This window comes from Phyllostomus discolor, chromosome 11, assembly GCF_004126475.2.
Source record: "Phyllostomus discolor isolate MPI-MPIP mPhyDis1 chromosome 11, mPhyDis1.pri.v3, whole genome shotgun sequence".
NCBI classification, from domain to species: Eukaryota; Metazoa; Chordata; class Mammalia; order Chiroptera; family Phyllostomidae; genus Phyllostomus; species Phyllostomus discolor.
The window spans coordinates 4,396,707-4,419,209 of NC_040913.2; the positions used below are offsets into that span (position 1 = coordinate 4,396,707).

General features: G+C 46.3%; 2 protein-coding genes across 4 annotated transcripts in view; one reads left to right on the forward strand and one right to left on the reverse strand.

Moving 5' to 3' along the window:
- Positions 1 to 575: 575 nt before the first annotated feature.
- Positions 576 to 21,465, reverse strand: LRRC63 (leucine rich repeat containing 63). The gene is made up of 11 exons (XM_036011678.1): positions 20,719 to 21,465; positions 20,366 to 20,607; positions 16,828 to 16,873; positions 15,020 to 15,606; positions 14,462 to 14,524; positions 11,445 to 11,605; positions 9,014 to 9,112; positions 6,844 to 6,980; positions 5,429 to 5,512; positions 1,295 to 1,534; positions 576 to 854 (listed from the first exon to the last, which is right to left on the reverse strand). The coding sequence occupies exons 2-11, from the start codon at positions 20,448 to 20,450 to the stop codon at positions 698 to 700; spliced, it is 1,659 nt and encodes a 552-aa protein (XP_035867571.1). The 5' UTR covers positions 20,451 to 20,607; positions 20,719 to 21,465; the 3' UTR covers positions 576 to 697.
- Positions 21,466 to 21,714: 249 nt separating this feature from the next.
- Positions 21,715 to 22,503, forward strand: part of LCP1 (lymphocyte cytosolic protein 1) — a 69,997-nt gene continuing 69,208 nt past the window's right edge. Inside the window, exon 1 of one of the 3 annotated variants that reach the window (XM_028527023.2) lies at positions 21,715 to 21,798. The gene's annotated coding sequence lies outside the window, so the exon portion shown is untranslated. Of the gene's footprint in view, positions 21,799 to 21,856; positions 22,288 to 22,503 lie in introns of those variants that run through there. The other 2 variants (XM_036011210.1, XM_036011209.1) reach the window with 2 other exon arrangements.

Here is a 22,503-nt window from a genome sequence, read left to right on the forward strand (position 1 = left end):
TGTTTTCCCAGCAGGCCGGCGCCGAAGCCTGTTGAATGCTGGCCCTCGTCTGTGGAGTCGGGCTTTCTGAGACGAAGGTCAATGTCAGTGAGACGCTGTGCCCGTTTCCTAAGACCCTGAGTAATAAACCCCACACAGGTAAACACAGGGCTGGAGGTGATCTTTTATTCCCCAAAGAGATCTGCAGTTGGGCGGGTTGGCCCTGGATGGACTTCCCCCGGAACGCACACACGTTGGGAACTTGGACCCGGGACTCTGAAACCCTAGGAAGCAAACCCCCCACTGAGGACTTTGGAATGTTATCTTCTGGCTTAGAAGGGACGCAGGAACAGGCCAGTTACAAGGTACAGCCTTTCTGCAGAAGATGCTACCATTTTCCTTTTTACAGGAAACATGCTCTGAAAGAAATTTTCTAGGCCATCGCTGAAATCCAAAAGCCTGCACCGGGCCTTCTGCAGCAAGTCCCTAACGGTCCCCAGCCTCCCTGAGGGGCGAGGACCGCGGAGCAGCGAGGACCGCGGAGCAGCGCCCCGGGAGAAGGCACCGTGACTTCCGCGCCGAGCCCGTGCGGTGCGCAGCGCGCGCTGGAAGAAGCGAACCCCTATTCACGTCGGCCTGAATGGCTCGGTGGAATTCGAAAATTACGGTGTGATCGTCAAGTCCGACGTCGCGGCTGTGCTGTCCCCAGGGCCACTGTCTAGAACACACTCCTCTCATTCACTGCCCGGTAGCAGGACGAGGAGCAGACGCGGAACAGCACGGGCAGGCGGGACACCCCGAAGATGTTGCAGGACTGGATGATGCGGTACCCTTCCCCGAACCTGGGGCCCTGGCACCACTCGCACTTGGACGCGCTGCAATGGAAGAAGCGCCGCGTTAATCCGCGGTCAGTGTCCGCTCAAAAGAGACGCGCGGCTGGTGCTGCTGCGCAAGACTCAAAGTAGTGGGACGTGTGACCTGCGTCATCACTGATCTCACCGTCTAATCGAGGGGCCAAGGCATAGATACAAGGGAGCACGTGAACGGTGAGTAAATAAGGGAGTCCTGACTGGTGTGGCTCAGGGGGTTGGGCGTTGTCCTGCAAGCTGAAACGTTGCCGGTTCAATTCCTGGTCAGGCAACATTTGAAGCAATGCGTGCGTGTACGCACATGTGTGTGTGTGTGTGTGTGTGGTGTGGTGGGCTCTGCGTGTGTGCGTTCACAGTAAAACTGTCCTCTGAGCCCGCAGTGAAGGAAGGACATTTTAAATCCTTAACAGCACATTTTGGTTAAAAGGGCTTCGCGATTGGCTTACCACTTCAGTAACACTTGAATTTTCGCCGGGATCGCATCGTAGTATTTGTGTAGATTATTCTTCAGAAAGGACAGCGAAGCAGCTTCAGTGAGGCGCTGTGGACTATTCAGAGAGTTCTCTTTCCAGAGGTAAGGATGGGTGAAGTTATTGTCAAATTGGATTTTTCTCAGCTTCAGCCTCAAAATCCCAGGCGGAAAAGACGTCAGGTCATTCCCTTCGACCACCAGCAGCCTGAGTGACCTGCGGACAGAGGGCACCGCACTTGAACGGGCGGTCATGCGACTGGTGACGCTGAGGGAACAGTCCGCCCCAGCGTTCCTTAAAACTAGTATTATAGAACTCAGGAACAATAAAAGATGGGGGTTTAAGGGCTTCCTTAGAATCAAGAGAGTCAACTTAAAAAGCAACTGAACCAAGATATCAAAAGTTCAATTCACACGAACTTTTCTGCACAAAATACAGAATCAAGCATGTATTTTGGGTCCTGCGACGTGTCATCACCACATAAAAAGAAACAATCGCAAACACAGCAGAGTGCATGGATGTTGCACCACAGAAAACAGACCGTGTGTGGTATGATGACACGAAGAAAGAGTTTATTTTCATAGACCAATTGAACACCATTACCTATTTTTTTCATTTAAGCCCAATCAAAACAGCGAAACTACCACTACCCAAAGGTGCCACGCTGTTTTGATTTGGCGTCCCCCCGAGTTCCCTTGGTTTTCGCTGCGTCGGTTGCTTCTTCCTTTACTCAGAGAGAACCAACACTACTGGTTTTCTCATCTTTTTAAGCCCTGTGTTGATGTGTTTTCTGCGGTCACTTACCTCCTTTCTACCTAGTGCTCAAAAACGGTCAGAAAAGGGTCTAGTTTTATGAGAGACATAAAAATCAAACCGAGAGCTGATCCACCTTGTCAAACGGATCAGGAGTGAAGACGCTGATAGAACCAGATGGCTGCAGTTTTCCACAAAAAGACTTGAGGTAACAAGCAGCTCTGGGGGCCTACAGATTCTCATTTGCATTCTAGGGTCCTGTCTCTTGCCCATGCAACTTCAGCGCTTGAAGACACCAATGCTAAGAGGACGGTCCCTGGGCCGGCTTCATCCCCCCCGCCACAGCCCGACTACAGCGCTTCCCCTTTGTCTGGGGAGGGGGAGCTAGAGCCCCCACTCTGCTTCGGTCCTGAAGGGGAGAGCTGGCAGGGTCACCTTTTCCCTCTGCAGCAAGCACCACCGAGGGGCCGAGGCAGAGAGCCCTATGGAGGATCAGAGCAAGCGTGGGGCCCTGCAGGGACATGCCACCGAGCTGTCCCCAGGGCAGCAGTGGATGACACTGCCCTGCCTGGGCTGGCTCACCTGAGAGGTCCCACCGAAAGGGGCCCGCCCTTCCTCTCAGTAAGTTCTGGGGGCGCTCAGTAGGTTATATGGCTTGTAAAGCTAAACAGCCTTTAAAGAGCTCCATGTTGAGATAACCTGAACATCCCGGGTAGCCCAAAACCTCCTCCTGCTCTGCCCTGGACTCTCTCGGCGCCCTGAACGGTGCTCCGAGGCGTCTAACTAGACCTGCACAGAAGGCAGGGAGGGCAGCCAGGAGAGAAAAGCAAATAAAACACATGACACAGGATTCCCAAGGCCGGCGCCGCTTTATTTCTCTGCTGGGGCAAGAGAAACATGAAGATTCAAATACAGCACGCGCACACACATGCAGACTTTCTTGAACCAGAATACATGATTTGTACAACTAAAAATTAAGTGCATGAGCTGAAGAAGAACATGGTATTCATAGAGATCTGAGTTAGTGACGAACTAGAACAAATTACTGAAACAGAGCCAGAGCACTTAAAAAAAATTACAAGTTCTGGAGAGGAGAAGGGCAGGCGCCTTCGTCAATCCTACCCACACAATGGAGCCCCCGTAGAAGCCCCCCAGCAGGGGGCTCCCAGGGCCTCCAGGAGGGGGCCCGGATCACTGCACTGCGATGCACGCAGTGTCCAGCTCCACCCTTCATGTGGACAGGAGCTGCCCTGTTCAGGCTCCACCCTCTGCATCTCCTCATCTGGCCATCGATGTGTATTTTTTTAGTGTATGTGCTTTACAATAAACTGGGAATCTGGAGAGGAAATGGGTTTCCCGAGTTCTGGGCACTGCTCTAGCAAATGAATTACACCCGAGGAGGAGGTCTCGGGGACCTCTGATTCACAGCCAGACAGAGGGCCGGGCGACAGGTTAGCTTGGGGGCGGTCTTGTGGGACCGAGCCCTTAACCAGGGGGGTCGAAAGCCACCCCCGGCAGAGTGTGTCTGCAGTGAGATGGACCGCAGGACGCCCAGCCGGTGCCCAAGAATCGCCTGGTGCGCCCCGCCTTACCAGAGCGGAATTGAGTGCACAGCACTCTAAACAAGCTAAAAAACAAAAAACAAGGCATACTCCTAAGAATAATCTGATAAAATTCCTGAGGATCGAGGTAATGAGAGAATCATGGTCTTTCCAGATAAATAATGAGAACCCCTTAAAGAGGAAGAGGAGTGGAACTGGCCTCGGGCACCTCGCCTGCCCCTGGGGAAGCGGCGGGAGGCTGGAGGCTGGGCGGATGGAGGTGGCCCGCCCCGGGACACGCTGTGTTGCTTACAAAGCTGTGAGCGCTCAGCGCTAAATATAGTCCTTCGGTAAAGAGACAGGATGACAAGAACAATGCTAATGGCAATCCCAAACGAAGGTTCCTGCACTGTTTCAGCAAAACAGGTAATTAGGTCAGAGGTGGATGCTGTGAGGACGACAGCAGGACTGGAAAGCATTCTAGGGTCCCCACTACTGGTGGAGTGCCCAGAGGGGGACACCCCAGGTGGGAGGGGACAGCAGCTTTTGTCTTGCTTTTCATAAAATAGTAAAGAAACATGTATGTATGAGTTTTGGGAAAGGAAAGACAGCTATTAACAAACTGGGAAAGTACCGTTGAGTTCCAAAATTAACAAGGAAGAAAAAAAGAAAAATAATGTCCTAAGAAAATTAAATATATGTATATATATATATATATGAAAAGGAGAAAGTAAATAAATAGTAAATGCAAAGTAAAATGGAAGGCAAAAAATATATCAGTCATAACAAATGTGAACACTCTCAATTCCTCTATTAAATACAAAGATTGCCACATGGGAAATTAAATAACTAGTATAAATATTAGGAAAGTGTAGAAAAATTATCTAGTTTTATTGAAGATAACATTACACTTCTTGAAAACCAAAGACGATTTAGTAAAAGTCAACTAAAACTGATAGATTTTAAATTAATGTAAAGAAATACATAGCTTTTCTCTATTCTGTACTGGCAATAGTCAGCTACAAGTAAAACTTAAGAGAAAATATTACATTCCCAGGAGCAACACAACTATAAAATATTTAGAAAGGTTAGTAAGAAATATAAAGTATAGTGAGTCATAAATTCTTATAAAGAACATAAGATCTGAACAAATGAAAAAATGTACTATATTTTAGGATAGAAAGACTTATTATCAGAAATATAAATTCTTCAAAATTTATATATAAACTCAAGACAATTCCAATTAAAATCCTAACATTGTGTTTATGTGTTATGGGTGAGGAGGGACTTGGAATGATAGCAAATATCTTAAAGATAATGATCTAAAGACAATAGTTAAGAGACTTTTATTGAAATCTAATCTTCCCAATAATTATTAAAAATTATTCTAAAGTCATAGTCAAAATAGTACAGCACTCACCTAGAAGGTTACCAGTAAACTTCAGAGACTTTTTAAAAATTAATGTGAGAAAGAAATGGAGGTTGGCATTAAAATTATATTATTATTGGCATTTTTGTATGTGTTTCCTTACATAAAATACAACAACCATAGGCACACAGATAAAAAAATGGACAAAATAACTCATCATTCTATTAAGTGGTCATCAGTATTGTCCTTTAAGTAATTATTCATAATGTTACGTCCTAAAAATAATGTATGCCGATCATTTAAATTACATTTTAGTAAATGTTAGGCTTTATGTATATTTTGTGGTTATTAAATAAATGAATGATCTCTATTTTCCCCATCAAATCATCACCAAATAAGTCCTCCAGGAGCAAATGATTTTGTGTGTACTTACTACTTTCAAAATACCTGAGTAGCTGGATTTCATTCGGAATAACAGCAATACTATTGTAGGAAACATTAAGTTCCTCAAGATAGGGCAAGTAAAATAACCTTAAACAGAAAGAGAAAATGAATTGTAAAAATGGTTATCTATTTGTTTTAACTAGGCAGAAATAAGGCTGTTCAAAGGTTTGTCAATCTGCCCTGGCTGGTGTAGCTCAGCGGATTGGGCTCGGGCCTGCAAACCAAAGGGTTGCTAGTTCGATTCCCAGTCAGGGCACATGCCCGGGTTGTGGGCCAGGTCCCCAGTAGGGGATGTGCAAGACACAACCACACATTGATGTTTCTCTCCCTCTCTCCTTTCCTTCCCCTCTCTATAAAAATAAAAATAAATAAAATTTTTTAAAAAAGGTTTGTCAATCTTCTTTATCCTTTCAAGGAACTAGCCCTTGATTTTATTGATATTTTGTATTTTTTTAGATATTTATTTCTTCTATTTCGGCTCTGATCTTTATTACTTCCTTTCTCCTACTCACTTTGGGCTTTGTTTTTCTTTTTCGAGTTCCTGTGAGTATAAAGTCAGATTGTTTATTTGAGATTTTTCTTGTTTCTTGAGGCAGGCCTGTAATGCTATGAATTTCCCTCTTGAGACTGCTTTTGCTGTATCCCAGCCAGGTTTTGGGTTTCTCTGTTCTCATTTTTATTTGTTTCAAGGTATCTTTTGATTTCTTCCTTGATCTCTTTGTTAGCCTACTCACTGGTGACATGTTATTCAGCCTCCACAACTTAGCATGTTTTTCAGTTTTTTTCTCGTAATTGATTTCTAGTTTCATACCATTATGGTCACAGCAGATGCTCGATGATTTCAATCTTCTTAAATTTATTGAAACTTACTTTATATTTTAAAATGTGGTCCACCCTAGACAATATTTCATGTGCAATATTTTGCTACTTTGGGGTCAAATGCTCTGAAGACATCAACTAAATCCATCTGACCTAGTGTGTCATTTAAGGCCACTGTTGTCCTCATTGAGTTCCTGACTGGAAGGCCTCACCCCTTCCCGACTCTGGGGCTCCGAGCTGGGGAGCTTGGCTTGGGGCTGAGGTCCCCCACTTCTCAGAGGGAGCCCGCCACAGCTGAGATTTCCCTCTGGAATCTCAGCCACAGCCCATGAGAGCGTTTACAGGAGCTTAGACATTATAAAGACTAATATCTTAGTTCACAGATTAGGGAACTGAGGTCAACAATGATTAACTGCCATCTGTGTAGCTGGCAGTATTATTTCTAACACAACAGCGAAAAACAGGTCAGCTACTTGAGAGAGAATGAGAATTATCAAATAGCTAAAACATTGCCAGGTGCTTTCAAAAGGGGAGTTGGTCCTGTTCTAAATCATAAGCTTCTTATTTCTCTGTTTATAATTTCAAACTCTCAAGCTTACCCAGGCGGAAGAGTCAAAATCAAATTAAAGGCGATGTTGAAAACTCTGAGGAACCGAAGCTGCTGGATTTCCGAAGGGATTGCTTTGATGGGGTTATTCCTCAGGATCAGTATCTGTAAATACTTCAGGCAAAATATCTGGGGAGCAGACAAGAGGAACAAATGTGAGCAGAATCATAAGGTACGCAAATTTCTACTTGTTACATCTTACAAACCCTTTGACCGGATGTAGCAGGGTCAGTACAGCACCATGAGTTGCCTGTATCACACGTCTCAAACACCTCTGGAAAGCCGTCAAAGTGACCGACCAGCGTGATATGCGTGATTTGTAAAATTGTGCAAACTACTGCATTCACATACCCTGACTCAGGTTTGGTCCTTCTCTGAATGGGAAACTCATCCTGTTCAACCAGCCCGCGGTCTCCTGAGACACGACTGTGCAAAGAGGGAGGGAGGGAGGAGACTTCTGCAGAATGAGACGAGGAGATGGAACTGACCTTCGCAGTCGGCGGGGTGTCCGATATCCCGGCCAGCTTGTTTCATTCGTCCATCGTAGCGATTTCACGTACACTGACTTTTCGCATAACGTTTAAACCTAAAATACACCATTTAAATGGAAGACCTTTGTTCCATGATTAGTATGTTTGTCGCTCTCTGGTGAATCACAATGAGAGGTCTCACATCAGCTGACCTAACATCGGTGGAATGGTGGGTGCTCCTCCTGCGATCGGAAGCGGAAGTCCTCCAGGTCTGTTTTTCCTTCTCAAGGTTGTTTTGGTCCTTAGGAGGAGCCCCCTGCATCTCCTGGGACCCTAGGCTCAGCTTGTCACACTCTGTAAGGAAGGCAAGTTGTGATTTCCACAGGGACTGCAATGAATCTGCGGGCCAGCTTGGGAGGACTGCCAGTGTAAAAACACGAAGTCTGCAGATCCATGAACAGGGGATGCTTTGGCATCTAAGTATGTTTCCTTTGATTTCTAACCGTGTTCTGTAGTTTTCACAGTAAAACTTTTGCACTTCTGTTAAACTTACTCCTAAATATTTTATTTTTTCATATAAATAAAATTTCTTACTGTAAGGCTTGCTTGCTGTTATTTTTTAGAACTACAATTGGATTTTTGTATATCGATCTTGTGCACTACAACATTGCTGAGCTCCTTCCTTAGTTCTAACATAAGTTCAGTGCATTCCTTAGGATGTCTAGACATAAGACACGTCATCTACAAGTAGAAATCGATGCACTTCCTTTTTCAATTTGGGCGCCTTTTATTTCTTTTTCTTGCTTAGCTGCCGTGGCTAGAAAGTCCAGCACAATGTCGAGTGTAAAGTGGCAAGAGCAGACCTCTTCATCCAGTTCCTGGTCTAGGAGGAAAACTGAAGCCTTTCACCATTAAATATCCCATGAGCTGGGGGTGTTGGCAGATGCTCTTTGTCAAGTTGAGGACACCCCTTTCTACTCCTAGATGTTGAATGTTTTGGTCATGAAAGAATGTTAAATTTTGTAAAACCTTTCTTTCTGTCTCCATGGAGATAATTGTCTAGTTTTTTCCCCTCGACTCTATTAAAATGGTGTATTGCTTTGACTGATTTTTGTACGTTTATCCAACCTTGTATTTCTGGGATAAATATCCTTTTGATCATGGCATAAAAGCCTGCTTATGTGTTGTTTTGTTAGCATTTTGTTGAGGGTTTTTTGCACCTATATTTATGAGATATTGTTCTGTAGTTTGTTTTTCTGCCCATGGCTTTGTCTGGTTTTGGTATCAGCGTGTTACTGGTTTGACCAATGCTAATAACTAAAAGCCATTACAGCATCATATTACCTGGCCACTAACCTTTGTTTCCAAAGCTTCTGATTTAAAATAATAAACGCATGAAGAAGTTTACTTTAGGTTTTATTCACAGTGTGGGGAATACATACAGTATTTTATATACATCACACAATTATATATTTGGGAGTCTGACTGTAACACAGTCTTGGAGGATTATATCACGGGACTTCCCAAGAAAGGTGGACTGTACCTTTTGTACTTCTGAAAATAAGCCTTTTCGGCTGCAATCCAGAGTAGATTTACTTTATAGTAACTGCAGGGTACCATGTACTTCTTTTTTATTATAATTACTCATAATAAAAATTATTCTCACATGTATAGTAATAAAAGTGGACTTACCTCTGTAGGAAAGGAACTGATGTCATTAAATGATAAGTTAAGATATATCAACTGCAAAGCCAAAGGTGTTAAGTCTGGACAGTTCAGGATAAAAAACCCCTGAAAGAAAGCGACAATGGAGAAGAGGTTATGAACAATGCACAAAGTATCTCATGCGAGGTTTAAGAACCTCACATCCTGAGCGACAGTGGTTCCATAATACACTGATAAGCCTACACTCACCTTCCATTCACTCATTTTAGCCTATCAGGGTGGTAGTTCCTTAAACACGTAAGCGATGGAAACGCTAGGGTATATTGTGTGTAGTCAGTACGGTGACGTGTGTCTAGCAGTACTGCAATTAATAACGGGCACACGTTTTACCGAGCGCTCACTACCTGCTGGAATATAAATAGTTAAATGTGTTTTCCATTTCGTTTTGCTTGTCGCCACCTGGGTTTTTGCATGTCTCCACTTCTGCAGCACGAAGGTAGGAAGCCAGGAAATGCCTTGGCTCCTGGAGGGGGACACTGAGATAGACAGACAGCTGAGCAAGGTGGCCTCCGCCAGCACCCGGACTCGCCTCCCTTGCAGCGACACTCCCTGAAGCATTAAGTGACCCCCTTGAAGCATTAAGCAATGACTAGTGACCCCCCACCCAGGAGACAGAAGGATCCGGAAAGGATGCACCTGAAAATCTGCTGAATGTTCATTCTACTGAGATCCTCCCCTGAGACATCCCCTAAAACTGCCGCCTTTCAAAACCAGATAAAAACCCTTAAGACCAAGGACCAGTGCATGCGCAGGGGCTCACACTCTCTCCCTCATTCTCTCTCTCTCTCTCCCCCTCCAGTCTCTAGAGCAGGCCCCCACCTTTCCCCGCTTCTTTCCTCAGTGTGTGTCTTCGCTGTTCCTCCTCCTGAGCTCTGGAGGTAACCTGGAGAATAGCTCACTTCGGGCGAACTCCCTACACCTGTCCCCAGGCCTCTGTAACCTGTTTTCCGAGTCCCCACAGACCGGCCGGCTGGCTTCTGCTGCCCCTGTGGCTCTCTCCCAGAGGGGCTGAGGCAGCCCCGTCTAGGCTCGGCTCTTGCTCTTGCCTCCCACGGGCCGAGGCAGCCACACCCAAGGTCACTCCTGCGGCTATAACCTCGCCTCACCTTTCTTAAGCCTGTCCTTTGTCTCGCCATCCCCAGCATTAATGAAAGCACTCTCGAAATCACCCGGGCACATGTCGTGAAATCTGTCCTGCACAGAGTCAAGAGCCAAGAGCCCACATTGCCACCAACATTTCTATTCCCCGGTTATCTTTCTGTTAGTTTGACATCCACAGAAAACTTCTTGCTTAAATGCACCAATTTCTGAGAGACAAGAGCTTACGTCTTGTTATAGGTTAAATGTTTGTGTTCCTCCAAAATCCACACATTGAAGCCCTGACTCCCAATGTGATGCTTCCTAGAGGAGAGACCTTTGGGAGATAATGGGGGTTGGATGAGGCCCTCTCGGGGGAGCCCTGGTGAAGGGCGGGGCCCTTGTCAGAGAGAGAGAGGACTAGACTGCATGCGTGCACACTCGCTCCCACTCAAGCTCTCTCTCCCCCCCACGTGACCATGCAGCAAGTAGAAAGCTACGAACAAGAGAGCTTGCACTAGGAAGCCAAATTAGCTAACACCTCCATCTTAAACTTTCTCACCACAATAACTTTAGTTAATAAACGTTGTTTAAGCTACTCAATTTATATAGATATTCTGTCATAGCAGCCTGAAGGGACTACAGTTGAATGGTGCCCCCAGGATATTTAATGCCCCAGGAAATACGGAACATTTGTTTTCTCAAGGATCATAGAGTCAGTGGAAACAACTGAATGAACCGAGGAACGATAATGATGGAGGGTCAAACCGAAGCTCGCCATGAGGGGGCGTATCGTTGCCCGTGTGTCAGGCTCTGGTATATGTACTGTGTCGGAATAAAGAGGTTCATGGCTAGAAAATCTTGGAATGAACGGTACTGGTTTCATGACTGTGTGGGTACTGCACAAAAGTAGGCGTTCTTTCTTCCTGTTATTAATGACCATTAACATCCATTTATAGTTATTATTTTATGTGCTTGTATTTAAAGTAATATAGGAAATAAAAAGTTTTACCAACTAATAATAGAATATTCACACACACACACACACATTCCCACCTTTACCAGAGTCCTTTACTTCTTGAGGCTCTGGATTGCTGTCTAATGTCTAAAGTACTCTTTTTAGCATTTCATATCAAGCAACACAAGTAACAAACTCACTAAGCTTTTGTTTTTCTGGGGAAAACTTGATTTCTCATTTGTCTTTGAAGGGTAGTTTTGTGGGATGTAAAATTCTTGGTGGAGAACTAAACTAAGTTAGAAAACCGAAAGCAAAAATAATTTCCAAGGCAACAAAAACTACACCATTAAACAGTTGCCCTACCTTGAGGTTCAGTGCATTTCTCCCGTATATTTGACAGTTGACCACAGCCAGTTCGGTCATGGCTTGTATGGCCTCGTACTGCGTTGTCACGACGGTCTTGTACACATCACGGCGCTTAACTTGGGCCTCTGCTTCATTCAGTTTTTTAGTTTTAATGAGACCTACACAAACAGCACAATACACGAGAGCAGTGTCATCACTGAGGGTGAGGTGCGAAAGGGACTTGTGACAACAGTGGGTCACGGTAAGTGGCTCACCTGTGCTCGCACCCTGGAGGAACCCCCCCCCCATGACCTCCCCCCCACCCCATCTCTGTTGGTTGTGTTGCCAACGTGGGTGCTGTCGCTGCTCTTTTTAATGGGATACAGCACAAGTGTCTTCCACACAGAAAACCACGTGCTCATGTGTTTCCGCTTCAGTCATTTGGATTCCATTAATCTCAGTCTTTATATACTATATATAAAAATACTTTAAAATCTTCTACTGTGAATTACATAAACAACTTCTTGCTTCACAAAACTAATAAAGGACATCATGTGAGCATGACTCGAGATAGAAATTACCTCCCGAGGAACAACCTCAGCGCTCCTCCTAGTGTTACCTGGATGCACGATCCCGATGCCTAATGTAACTCGGCCCTCCCCTCACTTCCAAGACTTCCACACAAGAAATGAAAAAGGAAGGAAACCCAGCAACTCGGGAGTGACGCAAACAGAGATCGCCTAAATCTGCTTTATCGCGTTCCTGCGGATCTCACCTCCCATCCGAAACAGACCGCGCTGGTGCCGGGAGCACATGAGCGGCGGGGAAGAGAGGAGGGCGACCTGTGAAGGAACTCTCCTTCGGGTATCAGCAGATTTCTCAGCAGAAACCCTACCCCTGGGAGAGAGCAGAATCAAACACTGCAATTACTGAGAGAGAGAAATAACTAGCCCAGATCTATACCCAGCCAAGGTATCCTTCAGCTGTCAAGGAGACATCGGCATTCCCAGACACACAGCAGCTGAGGGGCTGACTTCTAAAAGAGCGCCACTGCAAGGTGCTGTGTACTGAAGGGTGCTCTTCTGTCGGAAACAACAAGACAAAAAGATACAAAACTATGAGCAAGACGACTAACAGACAGACCAGATAGCAGGAAATGACAACTCTTGTTCAGAATAGGGGTCAAACACTGAAATATAACGGCAAAGTTAAAGGAGGTAAAAACATTGTTTAAAAGAGAACACCGTAGCGACTACAATTCAGAAATGAACTCACAGCATGAAAAGAGATCACTCGTGACCACAAAAACATAACAGAGGAGGCAGTAAAAAAAAACGGATTTTACACAGGGGAATGGAGACGAGATGCAATCAGGGGAAAGAGGACTGTGGTATATATATGAAACTTCCTTTTGCATAAGCTTAATGATCACCACTGAAAAATCTAAAGCGAAAACACACAACTTAACAAAAAAGGAAAGAGAGGAAATGCCACGGAAGACCACCAAACTGAAACAGACAAAAAGAAAGTCAAGGGAAAAGAAACAACGAAGACAGAGCAATAGCAGAAAACAAGGATGTAACGGAAATCCTCATACATCTGCAATCACCCTCAGCGCACCGAACTAACCGATGAAAAGGCACAGCGTGGTGAGCTGAGTCACAAGACAAAACCCAGCTCCCATCTCAGCTCCAAAGACGCACATGGAGCAAAGGAGCAAAGTGACGGTGACGGCTGGGGGGTGGGGGGGGTGGTACTCCAGGAAAACGGCATCCAGAGAATAGCAGGTGTGACTGTCTTTTATCTGACAAAATAGACTTCGAGATAGAAAAAGGTCACAAGAGAAAAAGACGGACATTTGTGATGACACAGGAGACACGACCTCAAGAAGACAAGGCCTTCCATACTGTATGCCCCCAACATGGGGGCACAGAACTGTACAAAGCAAGTGCCAGAACTGAAGGGAGGAGCTAACAAAAACGTGATGACAGTGGGGGGCCTAAGCACCCCATTTACAGCCACGCACAGGCCATCCGAACAGGAACGTCAGTGAGGGAAGGTCGGTCTCACGTGACACACTAGACCTGAAGGGCAAGATGGCCATTCCAGAGCTCTTCAGCCCAGAACACCGGAGCGTGCACACTCCTGTGGTTCACAGGGACGTTTGCAAGGATACAGGTGACACGCTGCCCACGAAGCCTGCCTCACAAATTTAAGAAGCTGCACATCATACCAAGCATATCGCTTCGGTATGCTCTCTCAGCATGATGCTTTGAAACTGGAAATCACATGCAAAAAAAAAAGGGAAGGGCAAAACCCACAAATAAGTGTAGATAAAACAATACACTGCTAAATAATGACTGGGTCAAAGAAAAAGTTTTGTTTTTTTTTTAATATTTTATTTATTTATTTTTAGAGAGGGAAGGGAGGGAGGGGGAGAGAGAGAGAGAGAGAAACATCAATGTGCGGTTGCTGGGGGTTCTGGCCTGCAACCCAGGAATGTACCCTGGCTGGGAATCGAACCTGGGACACTTTGGTTCCCAGCCCGCGCTCAATCCACTGAGCTACACCAGCCAGGGCAGAAAAAGTTTTTAAAAAGATGAAGGAGACACATAAAAACAGATGAGAATGGGAACACGACATATCAAACTTTTGGAGGACACTCAAAAGCGGTAATAAGAGGGAAGCTTATAGCATTACAGCTCTACCTCAAGAAACAAGGAAGGTCTTAACTATACAACCAAGCATATTTACAAACTAAACTTTCATTTGTTTCTCGAATTACTGCATGTCCATCTGCCCCACCCAGACTAAGAACACTGCAGCTTTTCTGCCCCCAGCCTTGGTATAGAGTTTGGTTTATGGTCGATACTTCAAAAACAGCTGCTGAGTAAAGGGCACAAGGAACTGAAAATGAGGCGAGACATAGTGTGAATCGCACACACACACGAAAACACACAAAACCACCAATACTTTTACAGAGAGATCATCTTACACGCGGCTTTTTATAAGAATGGCATGCGCCTAGCATTTACCTTCCCGGGGGGCTACCAAGCTTGGAACCACTTCTAGACTTTCGGTGTCTGTTTTCCGAGTTTCTAGGAAAAAAAAAAGAAAAGAAAACATGGGACAACCTTTGGATACTTGTGAAAATTCACATGGACACTGTTATGTGTTTTATTTTTTTTATTATTGTTCACCTTTTCATGAATTGGAATCATCCATGGAATCTGCCCACAGAGACACCCATGAGAATGGACATTCTAGACTTCGTCCAAACTACCTTCCAAACGACTGTTCTTCCCCACTGCGCACTCGGATAGAAATATGAGATTCTCGGGTCCTCTCAACTCCCTTTTCTGGCTCCCACCACCACCACCACGTGGGCAGAGTGCCCGGTCTGGCCCCAGCAGACCTGCAAGGCCAAGGACTTCCGCCCTGCCCTCTGGCCCAGACAGTCCATCTACAGGCAGAGGGCCACTTCCCGACCCCGCTCAGCAGACCTAAAGGGGGCGCTGCTTGCTTGCACACTTCTCCCTTCCCTTTGCTCCACTGGGCCCTGTTGTCACGGACCACGGTCAGCGTGCATATACCTATTTCAGACTGCCTTCGAGGTTTCCTTGGCAACACTGGCGGTGGTATGGAAAGAGAACCAGGAAAACGAGTGATATTCAGTAGCAGCGCCGTGCCTTGCTGTAAATGGCCGAACCACTGGTGTCCTTGCACAGGCGTAATTCTCGGGAGAAGGCTTGGCCTCGCCGTGCTCCAGTCTATCAGGGGCTGCTTCACGGTGTAGGCCCTGCTCTTTGCCAGAGGTAAGTCTGGGAGGTGCCCCGGTAAGCCGGGGGCGCCTGCGGGAGGGGCGCTGGCACGTTCGGGGAAGGTGGAGGAGAAAATCAGGATGTCTTTCAGCGTGCTTTCAACAGAAGTCTTCTTTATTCTTGATGGCTGTCCCTCCGGTCTTCCTGATCTCTTCGCTCGCTTGGTTTCTTTCCTAAAAACTCGAGTGGAAGCTGATGGACAACTGGGGAAAAACACGCAGCCAGCAGTAGTGTCGGGAATGTCCCAGTGATCGAGCTGAGGTTTTGGGGACACCGACACAGTAGCCACTCTTTTTCGTACATGTACGTGCTCCTCCAAAGAGAGATTGTAGATGGTGACGGACGGTTGCAATTCCTTCCTTGAAACAGGGGCAGGAAAACTAGTTCTCTTTCTTTCATCTTGAGTAAACTTTACCCGGGGTAGCTCAATTTTATTAGTTGTGGCTAAACCAGAAAAATAAAAAAAAAAATAGCACAATTAGATTAAATTTATCAAGGGATCAGGAACAAAACTATAATGTCTTATCAGTCATAGCTTTTCTTTATTCATTCGCCCCCCTCTCACCTTCTAAAAATATTTCTGGATATGCTCACTCAGCCGTGAGAACTTCTGTTTCCCTGACTGAGATAGAGTTTGAGTGAGTAACTGGAGAAGAGGCTAACCTGCATTCGATTTATGAAGGGCAGACCACCTACTCTTGGAAAAAAAACGGAGTTGATGGCAAGAAGAGTAGATTGTAAAAGAGAATTTTGAACAGTTTCCACTAAAACTCTGGCAGTATGGATGGGGAAAATGATTTTGACGAAAGGTTGCTATTTATCATCGTCTCTTCCTTATGTGCAACTCCTTGAGCAGAGACTGTCTTTCTCTTCGATGCCAGGTGTCAGGCCGATGTGTCTTTTGAACATGACCCCATTCTGATACTGGCTACAAGGGACCACAAGGTCACTGAGGTCACCGCAGTTCATCTTCTTTTCTCTCTCGGGTCCAGAAAATGCACCGTGCCTACGTTCTTAGGGGCACCACTATATCTCGAGCAGGTTTTCTTTCCTATGTGACAGAATGGTAAATGACAGTTGTTTTCTGTTGTCTCAGCCGAGTACAATAAAGGATGGGGACCTGTATATGCCGATGAGGAGATAATAGAGTCCCAAAGGCAAGACTTGCGAAGAGATGGCCCAGTAAGTGTAACTCGCCTGTCTGCTGTCTACACACAAGCGGGGGCTAGACCTGGGTTCGGAGAGAGGATCTTTCTCTGATTAACGCTACTGGAATGCTACGTGTTTCCCTGATCTTTCCATCCCCATGGTGGGTGGAGGAAGCTAATTTCCCTTGCTGCAATCCAAGCGAGGGGGAGTTGTCAGGAAACCATTGCTAGGGAACAGGAGTATGTGCCATTAGGAGATAATAACATCTCACCAGACCCCTACCCACCTCTCCTACCGGTATCTGCAGAGTAGCAAAATGTATTGGCTCATCCAGTGTCCAGACAGGAAGAGGGCAAGAGAATCCTTGCAATTCCTTGACCTGGATTTCCTGGTGTTCCAGGAGGGTGCAGAGATTGTTACCTGATCCTCACCTGAACTCTAAATTCTCGGGCTCTTTGTCACTCTGAACTCCTCCACCTACAGAGGAGCCAGAAACTAGGGCTCTGAGGACAGGAGTTCAGAGCACGAGGTGGAAGAACCTCACGTGTTGGTCACTCCCCACCGTCCTGTGGTTTAGAGTAAGGATGAGGACTGAAAGTCAGCAATCTAATGAAGTTCTGCTGTTTCAGGATAGAAAGGTAAGGTCGAAGCCGCACATCCAACAGTGCTGGAGCTGAGACCAAAACCTGTACCCCTGGGCGCCCGCTGTGGGGCACTCGGTAGTATTCCAGGTTGCCGCAAGCCCGTAAATAACTGTGGGCCAAGCATTCCAAACCGCACGACATTTACAGCTTTTGAGTAGTCTTACAGTTGATAAAGTGCTTTCACCCAAGCTAGTGCACGTTAACCTTCTCTCACAGTCTAGTCGTCAAAACCCCCAGATTTCCCTTCTGATTTTCATTGCCACCACCCTAGTCTTCATCAACTGAACTGTTCCCTTGACTTTCTGACATAGCCTTAGCGTGTTTTCATCAAATCAGCTGGATCTTATTAACAACAACTCAGATGTGTTAGTTTGGTTAAGAACAAATCTGTGAGGGCTGGACCCACTTCTGCTAACCTGGCTGTGTGAGGACTCCCTGCTTTGCAGTGCGAGTGCTCGCCTGCTCTCGCGACCACTGGCAGCCCCGAAGGCCACAGGGCTCTCTGACAGCCTCGTCTCTTATTCCGGTCAAACCGTGGGGAACACCCCTTCTTACTAGCCACTTTAAATCATTCTCTTCTTTCAAAGTTTACCTTAAACCTTATGCAATCCATCATGCTTGATGAATACAGCCCACACGTACTGTTCTTGCTAATTCAACATGCAGCGCCTGCCATGTGCCAGCTGCGCACACACAGTGCTGGGGCGGCAGTGACACAGAACTACCCTTGCTGGGACCGAAGACCTCACCGTGTAGTACACAAACTAGGCAGTAAACAGTTATACTGGAGAGTGACAAATGTCCAGCAGGGGTAACTGTGGGAACCGATGGAAGCATAAATGAAGGCACTCTGAGTAGGTGAGGAGGAGAGAGGTATTCAGGGAAGTCTTCCCAATGAGGATGATACGTCTTCTCAATTCCGTATTTCCTGGTGGTTGTTTTTTGACATAGTTTCCCATGATTTCTTTTTTTCCCCTGGTATATTGCATTTCTACTTTGCCAATAGACTCCTCTTTGCCTCCAGAAGCTACATGGGTCTCCTCTATAAATAAACCTATTTCATTCCCCTCTTCCTAATTCTTCAAGCCTTGGACCGAGTTCCATTCCTGCCCCCATGCTTCTCCCATCTGTGAGCTACTGCTGCCCGCGCTATTAACTGGGCAGACGTTTATGCTGCTCGGTACTGCCGTTTAAGGTTCTCATTTTCTGTGCATCTCACCTTTAAAGCTTAACTAAGGGTCTTGAAAGGTCCTAGCAGGCAGGGACCAGATCATCCTTGTCACCAATTCCCTATGACATTTTGCATTGTATGCAAATTGTGGATATTTATGTCAGAGCTTTACTTGTGTTGAAATATCCATGTTTATAAATTGCCTTTCAGTCATTTGAAGTGTCCGTGCATTCAACAGACAGTTGGAACACTTGCTACATCCAAAGCACTCTGCCGAGGGCCTTTGGAGACACAGGATTACTAGTAGTCAAGGTAATAGGCTCTCCAAGCCACCAAAAGCAGAAGAGCGCCCCTCCCCCAAAAGTTATCCTGCCCAAAATGTCAATAGTGAGAAGTTCAGTACTAGAGAATAAACTTCAATCAAAAGGCCAAAGGAAAAACTACAATAAAAGAACCAAACCCGTAGTGAGCTGTAAATTTACGTAACTGTGGGTATTACTGTTACAGAATATTTTGTGAATGTAGAAAAGTGGAAATGTAGAAATGACGTAACAAGAGTTGGTAGGGAAAGTGGGAGAGGAAATTGGTGGTAGTTAGTATAAGGCAAGTTAGTATAAAATAAGTATTAAAGATGTTGATTTAAACCCCTTTAATAGCCATGGATCAGAAGATAATAATTTAACACTGTAAATCCAGTCAGAGACTAGGCATATGTCAACAGTGTAAATGCTGACACTAAAATAATTAATACGATCAGTGAAAATCAGGTAGCAGAGGAACCCAAAAATGGAAAAGAAGCTACATGCTAATTTTGTCATTGCTTGTGAGCAAGGAGTCCGCGGATACCATACATGGGACAAGAGGGTTAAGGGTATTCTGTGAAGTGGGAGTTATAAAAGTGGCCCCCATGTGCCCTGGCTGGTGTAGCTCAGTGGACTGAACTCAGGCTGTGAACCAAAGGGTCGCCAGTTCGATTCCCAGTCAGGGCACATGCCTGGGTTGCAGGCCAGGTCCCCAGGAGGGGGCGCACAAGAGGCAACCACACATTATTCCTTTCCCTCTCTTTCTCCCTCCCTTCTCCTCTAAATAAATAAATAAATAAACTCTTTAAAATAAAGTGGCCCACAATTTACTTATAGCATTTATCACAGAGCAATTTCACAGTTACACGTATGGCTGCCTGACCCCACCAGAGGGGGACCAGTGAGGAGGTCTGGCTGGGACCATTCTGCTTACTGTCTCCCAGTCCTAGCCCTGTGCTCACAGTCAGTCCACGTTCTCTGGGGCCCGTCTGTTCCATGAGGTGCCGGTGAACACTGGACTAGCCAGCGCCGAGCCTCGGGTCTCAACACTACTGACGACCAATCCACACGGATTCTCGTTTTACACACACTTCTATTTTAAAGACACCTTGTTTAACACATAATGTTGATTCATTACCCCTGAACTCACGGCCACCGACACTGTGACTCAGGCCTGAAGGAAGTGTGTCTAACACAGATTTTTCTCTCTGAGGCACATCACGGCCATCTCGTGCTTAAGGAGAGTAGACAGTGCTTCAGCATGTACTTGGGGACATTTTAGGCAGCAAAATCACCAACAAACAGCAGAGCTGCTCCCCCCCCCCCACCCAAAACCATGGCACTACACAGACTGGGGAAGGGCAGCTGCCCACAGGATGAGAGCTGGAACGAGAAGGCGGGACACAGCCTGTCCCACCGGAGCTGGGAACGCGTGTTCTCACCACTCGGAGCACGTCCGCGATGACTGGCAGGCAGCTCACACACACACCATCCGCACCCCTCCCTGCACCCCGTCACACCTAATGTCAAAGAAGCGAGAAAGAGTTCTGTGTGCTGCCCTGCAGTGCTCTTCGTGGTATATTGCTGGGTTAAAAAGACAAAGTGCAGAATGATACTGATCTGAAGGTTACAAATCAATGTTAGCCGTTAGGGAGATTCGCACCCACAGAACCCACAAATAATGAGAATTGCCTGTACCTGTAGAATTAAGTTAAATTAAATGCTATCAACTTACAACAAGCATTCGTCAGGGACTGCTTATTCATGTCTTTAACTGCAGTGATTCTGAGTTGTGCGGGTTGAGAACTTTCTAGGAAAAGTAGTTAACAACATTGCTGATCGACATACGTACCTGTACGGACTTTCTTATATAAAGGCAACTTAGGGAGCTTTGGAGGTAAAGGTCTTCGAAGAAGAAGTTGTGGGTGGTTTTGCATTTTTATTAACGATAAGTACTGTTTCTCACAACTATTAAGAATTGAAAAGCTTTTGAATGTGTTTGAATTGTTGCTGAAAACTAATTCATTTGGATCTAGATTACATCTTAATGAAAATCATTCCGTGTTAATACTATGCTGAACCCAAGCAGAATTCCTATAAAAGAAAAAGAGGGTAAGAATATAAGTTTTTAAAACTTCTATAGAGAATCTAGGTAAAGTGTACATTTATAATGAATACAGAATTTAAAAATATATATGCTATTACCGATCATTCTACAATTCCCCTTGTTAGCAAAAAAGTTCAATCTTCCAGTGCTCTCCCCCAATAAATACAGGGCAGCAGAAAGGACACTCGTTTTTTTCTCTATCTCCAAAATGCTATCAGCTTATACATGTGGCAAAAAAGTTGCTGGTCAAAAGATGAGAAAGTGCCCCCCTGCATGACAGCCCCCGAAGACCCACAGGATCTAATATCCGAGCTGTTTTCTTTCTGTAACAAGGACTTCTTTTCAATGTCAACCGCTATCGTCAGGGTATAACTATTCCATCCAAACATAAGATACAGTCTTCGGTGTAATGAGATTTCTCCAGGACGTCTGTGACAATTAGTACTGTCTGGAAATGATGCCAGCAGGCAGACCCCAAGAACGTGCGCTTAGTTTTCAGGGCTCCATCTAAGTGCCTACGGCGTCCATATTCCGTTGACGGTCTGGGAGGACACGCATGGGAGCTGCAAACGCGGGCCGTTTCATCCCCCGAAACGCAGCAGCGCTCACGGTGCGCCCCCTGCCAGCACGCCCCCTAGGGGGTCCCAGTCCCGGGTTTTTCCTCCGCGTTATCTGCAGAGGTGCTGGGAAACACGGGCTCCCTAGCTCGCCTTCGGGGCAGTCAACCGCTCCCCCAAACCGCCGACTCTTCCTCTTTTATCGCGCTCCGTTCCCGTGGGATTTACTCAGTAAGATACCGGTCGAGCGAGGTCGCGGGCCCGCCCAAAAGAGCGCACCCGGACGCCCGCCACGGCCACGGCCACGGCCACCGGTAGGGTGCAGGCTGAAGCCGGGGCGACGGGCGCCAGCCCCCGGAAGCCGATACACCTACCTTGCCCGCTGCACTGCGCAGGCGCTGGAGAGGGAGGGCGGTCCCAGGGGGAAGGGGGCGGGGCGCTGCGCCGTGGGGCGGGGCGGGGTGCGTGCCAACCGGGTGCTGCGAGTCGGCCCCGCCCCAAAGCGCGGTGCTCCGGGCAGATGCGGGGCTGCCAGGGAGGCAGCGGGTAGTGGAGGCTGCGGGCGGTGGAGGCTGCGGGCGGTGGGAACTGGAGGACAAGCCGGCTCCACGTGCAGCTGCTGTACGGAACCCCGTGGTGACAATCGTTATTACTATTTTATTCTTAATGGCAGTGACCGCTGTTACTTATTTACTTGTCTCCATTACACCGTGCGTAACTCGGGTATCCAGGATCTGAGCCTGCCTTCTTCAGGGGGGCGCTTGCGCGTGGCCGCTCTGGTTGCTGATTTGGCAGTGTCCCCGGAAAATCCAACACTGTGTTTTCTTTCTCTTCCTTTAATTCAGACTGTTTTGTCATTCTGACCCTTTTAAAGTTCCTGGATAAGAAGGAATTGTGTAGGAAGAGGGGAATTAAGGATCGGAGCGGGGCTTGAAAAGAAACCCATTTCTCACTGTCGTAGTCGTCTGTTCTGTGACGTGTCTCTTCTGTTGTGGTGTTGATGGACCTGTACCACGTGTGGGTGCAATGATCAATACATCGCGTGTGTTGCATGGCTGTGCATGTTTCTCTGGAGACTGGAGGGAGAAAGCGCTTGAGAGAACTAACTAGGTATGTGTGCACCCGACTCAGAAAGTTAAAGTAGATGGAGCTTCCTTCCAGGACTTTTTTTTTTTTTAAGTACAAGTGTTGAGACTTCAGAAGCAGATGTTGAAAGACGAGAGACTTCTGTAGAGATTTTGGGATCTTTCAAAATTTACTCCCTAACCGAGCCTTCCTTTTTCTCCTTAAGAGCATGCATATATTTTAAAACAGTCAACGAAGAAG